Source organism: Corvus hawaiiensis, chromosome 2, assembly GCF_020740725.1.
Source record: "Corvus hawaiiensis isolate bCorHaw1 chromosome 2, bCorHaw1.pri.cur, whole genome shotgun sequence".
NCBI classification, from domain to species: Eukaryota; Metazoa; Chordata; class Aves; order Passeriformes; family Corvidae; genus Corvus; species Corvus hawaiiensis.
In genome coordinates this window covers 40,576,261-40,589,571 of record NC_063214.1, presented here as the reverse complement: position 1 = coordinate 40,589,571, position 13,311 = coordinate 40,576,261, and the positions used below count along the sequence as shown (strand labels likewise).

The 13,311-nt window shown below is 39.4% G+C and overlaps 1 protein-coding gene across 12 annotated transcripts in view; it reads right to left on the bottom strand.

Moving 5' to 3' along the window:
- Positions 1-13,311, bottom strand: part of FAT3 (FAT atypical cadherin 3) — a 407,855-nt gene that overhangs the window by 100,304 nt on the left and 294,240 nt on the right. For 10 of the 12 annotated variants that reach the window (XM_048294524.1, XM_048294523.1, XM_048294534.1 and 7 more), the window contains 3 exons: positions 10,119-10,433; positions 8,017-8,227; positions 7,508-7,576 (listed from right to left, as the gene is read on the bottom strand). In XM_048294524.1, the coding sequence (XP_048150481.1) occupies positions 7,508-7,576; positions 8,017-8,227; positions 10,119-10,433 (595 nt within the window). The remainder of the gene's footprint in view (positions 1-7,507; positions 7,577-8,016; positions 8,228-10,118; positions 10,434-13,311) is intronic. The other 2 variants (XM_048294530.1, XM_048294533.1) reach the window with 1 other exon arrangement.

Below are 13,311 nucleotides of genomic sequence, written 5' to 3'. Positions count from 1 at the left end.
CTGACTTAGCTCAGGTGCAATATATATAAAGAGAGATGGATGTGAATGGCTGCTAGTGTCACAAAATGGCTCTCAAAATTTTAGGGCTGGGGACTGAGTAGAGAAGGGGAGAGTGCTCCGTGCTCTCCCATCTGCATGGTTTGCTGACCAGGAACTGACATTATTCTCAGAAGCAGTCATACATTTAGTGAGAGAAGAAGGTTTTGGCATTTGAAGAAGTTGAAGATTAGGGGGAAACAGCAAAATCGCAGCCCCTGAATTCCTTAATGTGAAGGAACCCTCACTTCTACCTCTTGCACAGGCTATTGCAAAGAAAGGGTAAGCTGGAAGAAGCACTGCTCTGTCCATTTTTGCCTTGAAAGGCATTCAGAGATGAGTAGAAGAAAATGGGAAGAAGACTAAGAATGCAGTTGACTGCTGCAGAGGAAAGACAGAATTGGTGAACTTCTGCCCACTGAAATGATCCAAATCCAGTAATTTCAGATGTGCCATCAGACTTCCACAAGTTGAATAGATGTATGTACATATATATAGGTCTAAGCCTAATAGATGAAGTTGTGGTTTTCCAGGAAAGCACTGCCACTGGATCTGTTGTCATTTATGGTGAATAGAAACATTGCTTATTCCTTACCCTCATTCTGCAAGCTGTCCTTGATATTTAAGCAACAGCAAGGTATTTGAACATGGATTATATCTTCGATGCTCTTTTTTTTCTTTAAAAAAAAAGTTAGTATGGAAGAAAAATTAATGTTTTAAATTGAATTACTTGAGAAAAATTGCACCATGAAAACCTTCTTTGAAGAAAAGAGCTTGAGATTCATGCAAGGAAATCTCAGCTGAAATGAAACTAGCCTTGGGACAGTAGGCACTTTACAAAGAGAATGTTTCATACTGATAACCATGAAAACAAAATGAAAGTCTATACTTTGAGATGCTTAATAACCATCTTAATGAACAATCAAAAATTATATGCTATCAACTGGCACACACTTCCAAAAAAACCTGCCTTTAAAACTTCCAAGAAGTAACATGGAAGGATCGGCAACAAATGTTTTAAATGACCTTCTGCTGGCTCAGAGCTGGGTTTTCAGGGCACCACATAGTCTATTGCAAATAGACCAACTTCTTCAAGACATTTCCATTAAGTGAAGTATATACTCTTCCCCTAAAATAAGAACTGAATCCATCATGTGAATTTTTTACACATTATTCACATCTTCCAAGTTGGTCTAGTGACAAACAAATTAATCTTGGTGCCAGCTACCCCAGCCTTCACCTGTAAGTAACCAGGCAATGCAGTTCCTTCTACATTGAATCGTTTTCTATTAAACAAGGGAGAAATTGCACCAAACACTGAGGCAGAAATGGATCAGAGAACATCCTGCTGTGAGATTTGTTATTATAATCTATTTTGGAGTGAAGCCCTGAATTATTCATGATTCAGTCTTCTACATTTTAACAGACCATGGTCAGAAGAACCACCATGCAGATGGATGAACTTCTGGGAATACTGCCTGAGATATTGGATCCTGCCTCTCATCTGCAGTACTAGAGGCAGTCTGCAAATGGCTCATGTTGCTCCTCAGCCTTCATATACACTCAAAACAGGTCGTTGTATGATAAATGCTTCTGAAGCTGCACTAAACACTGAAGAATTAATGAATTACATATAAATGCTACAAAAGTTAAACATTAAGAGTCTTACAGATGTGTTAAGTCTATGCAAGGTCTACTATGAAGCACCCAGAGAAGCATCCACCACAATCATCTCTGAAAGATGGGTGCTGGAGTTGCACAAAGAGAGAGGTATCATTCTTGTGTAAAAACAAATGAATCTTTTCATTACTCTTGCAGCTAGGAACTCCACATGAAACCATTTCCTTCCTAAGGTGCCCCTGTAGAGGTTGGAGGGCTGAGGGCCTAGGAGGTAACAGCTGAGAAAGTGTCGGCTTCTGGGATACTGGAGGCTGTTTTTGAAAGCCTGATGCTGTGTGTGTACCAACCCTTTTGAAGTGAGCTTGTCTGCAGTGCCGCAAGATCCCACAGAGTCAGTTTTAACAATTTTACTATTGTCCATTTAACAGTTTCTTTGATCACAATCTTCGGCTAAGAATGATGGCATTTTGTTCAGCTGCTCAGTTTTATTAATGTGCATTTTCATTACTTATTCCACTTTCCATCATTTGGCACATGCTTTCCTTTTCATTGTCTACTAAACCCTGCTTTTTCAGATATGTAGAAGCTGTCTTTGCTAATGTGCTTGCAATTGCATTAGGAAAGAAATATTCCAAATTAAGATAATACATTGTGAGTTCCTCAGGCACTTTGGGAAAATCAGTGACAAAGAAAGCAAGATGATTGAACTGACAATTTGGCTAGACAGGTTGTCCTGAGAAAGCATTTTAATACTGAATAACCCCAGAGAGACGTGGATTGGCTGTTGTCTACGGTATCATTTCAGGCTAAAATGTAAAGCTGATACGTCTTCAATACAGATGAAAGACTTCCTTAAATAATCTGATTAGACTGAAGCACTCTGAGTAGGATTTCATTAAAAGTCCACATCTACTTTAAATGCCATCTTTGGATGAGAAGACTTACCAGGTTGGAATGATAAAAACTCATCCAGAAAGTACTTTTTCTCTCTAATTTATTGTTAAGATTCCCAAAGTGACCTAGTGAAGATACTTGTATCTACACTTTGGACACCTGAAGTTAAGTGAGATGATTTCCACCCTTACTTTCTTGAGGTTGATCTTAATGCTTTTGCATAAGCCCTGGAAGCATTAAATTTTTAGAACTAGTAATTTTTTATGTCATCTAAAAGCGTGTTTTTAGTTTATATAGGATTTTCCAATTCCAGCTGTTATCAGGATAGCTCTAGAAACAGCTCCTGGTACAAAAGATCTTATTAGCTGGCTCTCACTACAACTTTCTAGAACAGCCCTGATTTTCAGTTTAACAGATGGTATAGCACAGTTAAGAAGGAGATCTCAGGAAACTGAACTGAGACACACCTGGGCCAAAGGACTCTAAATTGTGTTCTTGGCAGAGAGTTGGTTACATTCTCTGGCTGAATCCAGAGCGTTACCTTCGTTCTTAGCTTATTTCTTGGCTTCATAGTCACCATGAACCATTTTCCTTCTGACAAAAGTCCCGTATGCTTTGGAAAGAATTAATTTTCCTTCTTACAAAAAAGATACCTAAAAAACCCCAAACCACTGAACCTTGCAAGGCTAACAAGAGAGGTGCAATGGACAGGGCAAGGACAACTTGAACTGTCAAGAAGGATTTCTGGGGGTCAGCAGAAGAATTTGCCTAAGGCAAGGCACAATCCAGATCTTGCACTCCCACAGGATGTGGGCTCTGCATCTCTGTCCCCTTCTAATTTCAGTGTTGGGGTTTTTAATTTTCAAGCATATTCTTCTTATATTGCAATTTGATGCAAGCAGTTAATTTTTTTGGTAGAGCTTTTCCTAGATGTGGTTCCTTTTTGGTAAGATGCTGAGCCTCCCTATGTTCCTATCAGTTGCTGATACACAGTTTAAGATGGGATCATGCTGCTGGGAAAAAGCATTTTTTCCTCTGAGAAGAAAACATGTCAGCAAATCTGGAGGTTTTGTAGGCAAATGAGTCCCAGATGAAAATCTTTTCCCACATTTTCCAGTGGGATGATCAAAAAGGCTGGGACTGAACCCCATCTCAGAAGTATCTGATGACTGTAGAGAACCAGACTTGTTCAGTCTTAGACGGAAAGATGGATGACACAATTCTGGAGGACACATCCCCAGTTCAAACACTGGCAGGAGTCTTCCTCACTGGTAGATCGCAAACAGCACACAGTGTTCCATGCTCAAACTTAACAGAGCCAGCATATATGGACATCCTCACACAGAGTCTCATTTGTCCATGCCAAGACGGACAAATGGAAGAAAGAAAAACAGGAGATTACCTGAGTTAGAGAACAGTCCTCTAAACCACATTTTCTCAATGCAGAGAAGATTCTTAGTTGTCTTGTCCCAAAGAAAGCTGACAACAATGAACAATGATGATAAATTGGGCCAATTGCTACAATTCTCACATTGCTCAGAGAAGAAAATCAGAGCAAAATGCAGGAAACTAATTCACCCTGAAACTCAGAGGGAGGCTAAAGTACCTCTAGGATTTTCAGAAAAAAGAAGCAAAGCCAAAATTTTCATTTATTTTGTTTTCAAAGAAGATTAAATAACTTAATGACTGTCTCAAGAAATAAAAATTCAATTACAGATTTTGTTAATCTTAATAAATATTAGTAAAATAACATGCAAATATGAAAATATGTATTCTTTTATGTACTATATCATGCTAAGAAGAAAGTAATTCAGACTCCGAATTTTAGATAAAACTATTGTAAAGACAGTCAAAGCCTTGAGTTTGCTGCTAAGAAGCTGAAAGCAAGGGCATAAGAAGCAAAAAAGAAATCAGGAAGGTATTTTAGATAGTTCTCAGAGAAGATTATTCAAAGAAGGCTAGGGAGCTACATGTTTTTGACATTAATGAAAACTTGCAGCACTATGAATTAAATGTATAATTAACTAAAATTGATAGATAATAAAAAAGCCATTTAAGCACTCTTGGTAAAAAGTTCTGATATGCTTTCAAAGCTTGGCTGCTCTTATAAAGGCACAGGCTGGGGGAGGAAGGAAAGACAGAGGGAGGACTGTTTGGAAAACCAGAGAGATGTTGTGCAACATGCTACTTAAGCAGAAACTAGCACCATGCAGCTTAGCTCCAGTGTTAAAGTAGTCATCCCACCATTCCCACCAGTTACAAAGGAAAAAACAGAAAGGACTCAATTTACCTGGTACAAATAAAGGTCTCTGACTTATCTTGGAGTTCCCATTGAAAATTAGTTTCTCATTAATGACTGAATAAATTTAATATCACTGATACAACTTACGTTTATGTGTTTCACATTGTGGGATCTGCATGAATTGGGAATGGCATTGAATGCAGTCTGAAAACAGAAACCAGGTATGACATCTCAACTGTTTCAAATTAAAGAAACAAACAATCATCCGAGGATCCTGTTCCTCCCTAGTCCATCAGTGGAAGATCACCTTCCTGCCTGTGAGGCATCCTCCTCTCTTGGAGCTGATCAACTCAAGAACTTAAACAGCTACTTGAAGTATGTATAATTTAGGTGCAAAGTTAAGCAGACAGAATACTTTATAGCCAAACTTTATCTGCTCTCCCTCTCTTTTTTTTTAGCTGGGAGAAGTGCATGTTATGCATTGAAAAAGAGATCCTCCGGAATTCCAGTGCCCATTTAGTTTGAAAAGGTCATAAAGATAAAGGTCAAGCTGCAAACTCTATATTAAACCATGCCTCTACATAAGCCTTCAGGGGTTTTGTTGACATTACTGTGAACTATGCACAGAGGTACAGAATCACAAAATACCAGATGGAACAGGATCAGGTCTGGTTTTACAGCAGCACAGAAACCATCCCTTGCATCAGCAGTCCCATACAGCTTTCTCTATATGACAGTTAACTTCTACAAATACCCCCTGTGTCTTTCATTGGGCTTTTCCACACCAGATCTCAGTGTTGATGGTATTTAGGAACAGTGAGAAGAAGTGGGGTTTGACACTGTCTAAAGGCAGCAACAGTGATCTAAATACACAGTGTTCTGTCTGTAAAACTCTCAGGATGGGTTTTGCTTTGCTCCTTGCATGCCAAGTGTCTGGAACAACAGGCTCTTCTGCATGCCCAGAATTGCTGGCTATTCCTGTTGCAGAAATGGGTGCTGTTGGGAGTGCTATTATTTGTAACAGCAGCAATATTTAATGAAAACATTCATATGGTAACAGAACCAAACTGGACGGTCAGGGTCCCTGATTTCTCATTAAATCTAGGAAAGCTCTGTCTCAGTGACCCTCTGCAGTGATGCAGTATCTTGCAACATCAGAAGCTACAGCCGAGAGGGAAATCATTAGAATTGTTTAAATCTTCTAAACCATTTGAACTAGTTTAGTCATAAAGGCCACATTAAATGACAAAGGCTAAAATTTCCTAATGTTCTCCCTATCATCTCTGTCTGGTGGGCAAAAATTAAATATCATTATAAGGTGTTGATTGATTGAAAGCGACTCTAATAAGGAAAAAGAACGTAGCAGAAGAGCAGGGGCTTCTCTGAGGGCAGAATTTTAATGAGAGTTGGTCAAGTTGCCATGGAAAGGACCAAAAGAAGTCCAGCAAAAGGTTCAAATAGGAAAAAAAACCTGTCAATAACATCAAAAAAGATGGATTTGTCCTGGGAGGAAAGGGTCAGTGAGAACGGGAATGAAAATGTAAACATTAGCTAATAAACTGCACGTAGCATACTGAAGCAACTGAGGAAATGGCAGGAAAACTGTAGGAAACATATGCTGTCCTCCCCCAGGGACTAGCAGGAACCCTAGAACATGATAGTAGCTTTGGGTTTAATTTTAATATGATTGACACATCAGAAACCGTGCCACAAAGAGGAAATGTTGCTGCTTCTGTCTTTTATCTGCACAAATTGGCAATAAAAGGTGGATGAAAACAACTCTGACAGACCCTTTCTCCTGTGGTCCCTGTCCTTCCTGTCGGCTAAACCCATTTGCAAATAACTAGGCTGAAATGAGAGCCAGGCTCAATTCCTGTAAATAAAGACTGCTGATGAACACTTTTTGCTAAGTCCATGGCAAAGGCTTTTTGTTTCTCTAATCTTTCATATAGCATTTGCTTTAGAACCCTTCATTTAAAAATACTCCACTTTGTCCAGATGCACTGTTTTACATCCAAAGGTATGCAAACATTACGTACAAGCATCTGCAAATATTAAGAAGCACGATAATTTTGCAGGGGAAATTCTCACTTTTGAGATGTTAAATGAGTTATTTTAAATGACATTAACTGAATCAGCAGCAGAAGTGGGAAAGAAATGCTTAGGAACATTGACTCCCATTTCTTTACTGCAACCAAGCAAGACCCTTTGCTCCCTGTTGTTTTGGCAGATAAAGGCATTTCCCTGTGATTTCAAGACTTGTACGGCTTCTCCTCCTTTTTACTAAGGATACTTTTCCCTCCCTATTTTTATAAGAAATTTTATGTAAGGCAATTTTGTGGTTGAAATCTCACATCAAAACACATTTCTCTGTTTCAGCTTGCATTCAAGACAAACTTTTGGTGGCTCCATTTGTAACCCATATGTTGAGGCATCCCATTCTGTTTCACAGTTAAATGGATGGCACTGGACTGTGAAAAGTTTGAATTAATTATTTGTGATAAACTGTGGAAAATCCGTGAATAAAATGATAATAATTGGACACAAATACGGTAAAAGCTGTCATAGAAAGAAATGCAGCACATCCATGTGTCGCATCGCATCCTGTCACAGGCACTTATGAAAGATGTAATATAAATTGTCTCAAAAAACTTGCAAAAATAAAAGGCAGCCTGGATAGTTGTATTTTAGCAAATGTGTTTGCACTAAGGGTACCTTCTGTTGAACAGTTCTGCCCACAAGCTGTCTGTAGAATATAGAACATCTCTCGAGCATGCTTGCCACCTTGAAGCAGGGCAGTCGGAAGCAGAAAAAAAAGAACAGAATGCAGAAAAAAAGGTGAAGAAAGAGAGAAATGAGGGACAGCAAGTCTAAGTACCATAAATACATTTAGAAATGAGATTAGCAAAGTATGACAATAGAATTTAAATGACAGACAACATTAAGATTGCAGTAAATAACATAGTATGAAAAAAAACCAATTCAGCCATACAGCGCTCTTTTTTAAGCTTAGCTAAGGAGTCATAACAAAAGCAGGAGTATTATTACTACTATTATTGTTATCACTATATTAAAATAGCATTTTCATTTCATCATTAGGAAAGTGGCTTTAATTGGGGGGAGGTAGGGAGACAGTTCACGGTTAGTTTTCTTGCTGTCAAAACCACACGTCCATATGCTTTGCTTCTGAGGCATCCTCCTTGCACCACTGGCTCCCAACTTACCCACGATATCGAACCAGAGAGGGATGTTCGAGGGCTGCACAGAGACCACCCCGACCATCTCGGTCACTTTGTCGCTCTCCATGACGGTGAAGTTGTAAAAGGGTTCATCGAACGTCAGGGGCACGGGTGAGGGTGCAGGCTTTTTTATCCACTCAATGTGGAGACGTGCAGTTGAAGATTTTTGGGGCCGGCCGTTGTCCACTGCTTTTATCTGGCAGGCACAAAGGAAAGAGGGCTCAGGCTGAGCATCCCAGCTTGGCAGTTCAGACCTAATTCTATCGCAGTGTGATGACTGCTTGGAAAATGCCCTTTGGAATAGTGTATGTAAAATCCCATGAAAAAAGAGGAAGATAAGCACTTATTTCTCAGTTCTCACTTTTTTTTTTTTTTTTTTTTTTTTTTTGCACAGTGCTTTGACTTTTCCCTGAAAAAACTGATTTTAAACTGAAATGTTTTGTTTAAGAAATACTGGTGGGAGGCCTCCTGCAGACGCAATTCAAACACTCCCCACACAGATCCTCCTCTCCAGAACCAGCTTCCCTCTCTGATTTCATCTTGCACCCAGCTCCCTCTTGCAGCAAAGCTGGAAGTTTTGTAAGGGCCCTGTGTGAGACCATGTATTTGCAAAACATGCTCACCCAGGGCATGTTTGACCGCTTTCAGGTGGCATGTGTGTTGCAGATAAGTATTCCTTATACTGCCTTCCTCTGGATCTTTAATTGAATTAAATAAGTTTCAGGTAATTTCCCTCATTCTCCATAATAAATCAAATTTAAAATTTTGCCATATTTTCTTTTTTTTTTCCTGTCATGTTCATTAAGAGTTGCTTTGCTTGGTGCTAATTCTTTTTATTATAAAGTCCTCCAGAAAGATGGATAGACTTGATATTTGTGTGGCAAGCTTTATGGATTTAACATAGCAAAGACAAGATGAGCAGCAACAAACAGTGGGCTTAAGAAAAGGCTGAATGCAGGTTACAAAATGGGCGCTTTGGTGGATAACATCAATGTTAACCGAAGAGCTTTTCTTTTTTTTAAAAAAGGTAAAGTTTCTGGCTATATAGGACCACTGGTGTAAATATGCCGTTATATTACCTTTTAAAAACGGGAAATAATTTTTTTTTCTGAAATATCATGCCCTATTTCTTCCTCTGGAAATGTGTTAAGTGGGTTTGATGCTAACACTCATCACCCTGCTCCATTCCAGGCAGGCAGGCCCTTTGTGAAAAGATGCTGAGGGTGTGATGAGCAGTTTCTAGGTAGAAAATCTTCAGTTGGTGCATTGTAAGAAGGCTCAGATCTCAGACATGACTTTGAGGTCTCTGGAGGGAAAAGTACTCACTCACTAGAAGGCTGCTCTACTCTGATTCCTAGGTATTTCTCAACATTTTGTTATTTATTAGTTTTCCAGCATTATGAAGGTAACCCGCTTCTGTAAGAGATATCACTTCCAGATGTCAGACCATGGACCTCTGTCATTTTTATTTCAAACTCCTTAACTACAACTTGGCTTATTTCTGTAGATGAAGAGAACACATTCCAGTCTTATACGGCTTTATATCTGCCTAACCATATTTTAGTCTCCCTTTCTTTGACTTTCACTCTATGGTTAGAGTTCTGAAAAAAGAGTTTTGACTGAGATTTCTTTTAACTGAAATTGCTCCCACAACACAGAGTACACAATACTCCTCCTCTGTTAGGTGCAGCCACCTAACTGGGACAGTAGGTGCCCTCTGTAAGGGCAAACACTTGTGTCCACACAAGAAGTAAGTACCCATTTGTAGCTGTATCTGCCCACGCCATCCAGATACAACTTTGGGAGCAGACAAATGCTTATTCAAGGGAATGGCTTATGCTAACAATTTGCAGGCTGACTTAACACTCAGAGAATACATCATGACCTGCAAAAGCATGAATGACCTCTCAGACTCAATTTTTTGGCAGTAGTTCTATATGAATACTAGACTTCTTAATTTAGGTCTTACATAAAGGGCATACAGTAAACACAGTCATATATCCCTCTTTATACAGGAGGGCCTGTTTCTTAAAAAAAAAAAAAGTCAGTCAAATCATGGGTTTGTATGTCAGTGAAAGAGTGCTTACTGTTAAGATGTCATAACTCCCCGCTGTGAACTGCTTTCTGGAAGAAACCATCCCTGTTTTGGGATCAATAAAAAACTTCCCATCATCGTTCCCATCCACAATGCTGTATGAGATTTCTGCATTAGGGCCTTCATCTTTGTCAAAAGCAAAAGCTCTGTAGATTGGCTCCCCTCTTTTCTTACGGTCCCTCTCCGGCAGCTTGATCTGATAGACTTTCTCTGGAAACTGTGGTTTGTTATCATTCTCATCCAGAACCTGGATCACCACCCAAACTGAGGATTGCTTGGGAGATGTGCCCCCATCTGAGACAGTTACCTGAAAAACAGCAGTACAAGTTATTGCCAACAGCTACAGTGGGACTTCATGAATTGGAGAAAAACATAAAACAAAAGCAAACACCTTGCCCTCCCCAAAGCTAACCTGCTAACATGTATGTACATGACACATGATCACTACAAACATGCTTAGTGCTTAAATCAATTTGTCCACAACGGCAAACCCAGGAATCCAGAAGATTTTTTACTTCTGAGCTGAACATGGAATAAGGAAGCTGCAGGCTAGGAGGCTATTTCTCAAAACATAAAATCCTTTAATCTCAGATTCTGCAAGTTTATCTCAGATGAGAGAACTGGAATTAACCCATTAATCAGGATCCCTGCATTTTTTGCATACATATTTTAAAGTTTCTTCTATCGCGGAAAGAATTTGAAAGATGCATTTCTTCCTAAACCCTAAAAGAACCTCTGTCATTTTTCTCCCATTAATTATTTGGAATTTCTTAAACAACAAAAGGATTTCTGTCAGTTCTTTTCATTCATTACCCAAGATGTGACAGCTCATTAATTCCAAACCTGCTTTATAAGATTGTAAGGAGCACAGAGAGGCAGGTAACAAAAAATTTCTGCTGCATTGTGTAGAGAGTGCACTGTGCTGCCAGAAACACATAAGAAATAAAATCTTTGAGATGAAAGTTAATTAGTAATTTAGCTGCAACTTAAACAGATTTACTAATAATTTTCAATCTGAAACACTATGAAAATGAAATGATTCAAGATCAACAAGCCCTCAAGAGATTTAATAATAGGCTTTCAAAATGAAATCAATATGTTTCAAACTTCTCCCTCAATATTTCGATCACATTTTTAATGAGAAAGAAATAAGGCAGAAAGTTATTTCTGTTTGCATGAAAGAAGTTCAAATTTCATTTTCAGCTACATATGGTAACATGCCAAATCCCACAGTAGCAATTTCTGATGAGAGTGAGCCAAGATATTACATACCCTTCCCTGCTCATACTGATCACTGCACATCGATTGGTTTGCTGGTAATTTCTTGATGTTTTTATTTTCCTTAAAAGTTTCTGTGCTCCCTTGCAAACCCTATAGTCCTGATGTCCAATCCTTAGGCAAAGCAAAATTTTCTGGGAATAATACCCCTTGGCATTGTGCCATCCTTGTGTAAAGAAGTCTAAACTTAGGGTAACACCAGTTTAACACTGGCATCAGCAGAAAAAACATACTTTCTATGAGAAAGGTAAAAGACATTATCCCTTTCCTGTATTTAACCATATGTTTAAAAACTGATGCAGTGGAAGGAAGCAGACTGACAGCCTCAGAGACTGAAACAGCTCATTTACAGAAAAGTGAGTGGTATGGCAACATATAGTGGCAATGTAAATTCCCCAGAACAGCCGAGGACCCATTTGGAGAGCAGAGCCTGTCCTCCCAACAACACGTACCAGCCTCTTTCTCTCAAGACCGGAGTAGAGTCTCCTAAGTGCTGGGTAGCTTTGGCAATCAGCAGTTGTTGGGATCACCACTCCTGTGATGGGGACAACTGTTCACAGAGTGCTGGACGGGGATCAGACGCATTGTGCAAAGCCACTGTCCTGGGGTGACACAAACTGAACCCGCTACAGCCACCAATGTGACATCTGCCAGTCACAAGCACAGGGGTGTGGGAAGAGGACCCACAACATTACCAGTGTGCTCAGCCATCCAGTTCCCACTACCAACACTTTCCAAAACAGCATTTTTAATGCTGAAAGGCTGTACACAAGTCTGTGAACCTGCCTTTCCACTTGGTGAGAGCCACATCACCAGGGACCTCAGCCTCTCCACTTCACTTATGTTCCCCTCTATTTCCGTTCTACTCCATTGCAACTGGCCAAGCACTTGGCCAGACCACAGGTTAACAAAGGAAAACCTTTTTGGGGTTTCTCCAGAGATAAAATAATCAATGATGAAAAGCAGTACAGGCTGTATTGCATAGAAACAATCAGAGACACACTAATCCAAACTCAAAAAATATCAACAAAATGCTTTCTTACGGGGTAATGTTCTTGCATTAAAAAATATTAGCAAGATTCTGGAAACTCTTCTTCTCTGAACAAATACAACTTGTTTGTTTTTTTTAAAAGACATTTTCTTCAACCCACTAGCAGCAATCTACAAAAAAGGTGTGTGCATGAGATAGTTTACAACCAATGACAATAAAACCTATGAAAACTGCAGCAGTATAAACAGTCAAGCAATTATGATGAAAAACCCTACTAAGTCAAAGAACTGCTCAAGAAGTGAAGCATCCTCCTGTCTTACCAGTACAGTCTCACAGTTTGTTAGGTTGCTGCTGAAATCCTGACTAACATGGACTTGTGGCAGTAAATATTTGAATCCATTTGCTTGTTTTTGTAAGCCCAAACCTGGGGGAAATCTATTCAATAACAGAAAAGCTGCACTGAAAATATTTGCTGCCAGCTAACAGAAAAGAGTAACAGCTATAACACAAAATGACAACTAACTAATAAAAATTAACAAAGAATGCCAGAAGTTAGTAAATTCTACTTGGGCTAAAACTTTACATCCCCGGAAAGGAAGATGCTAGGTACCAGCTAAGCCTTTTCCTCTGGGTGACACTCAGAACTTTGCAAAATTACAGGATGCAGCTCCACTCAAAAAGCACTGAGTGCCAGACACAGGAGCTGAAGTTCTCTCTTTGCAGGCATGTAAACTAATTAAGCCTCCCTCACAGCAGTGATGTGATTATTTCCCTAACTGTAAATCTGCACCCTGGCTGACCCCTCGTCTGTGCTCTATCATCCTGACCCCAGCCTGGCTATTCAGGTTCCAGCCATAAACAAGGCAAAAGACCTGCAAAAATTTCCTCTGCCCCTACAGAAAAAAACCCCACCATG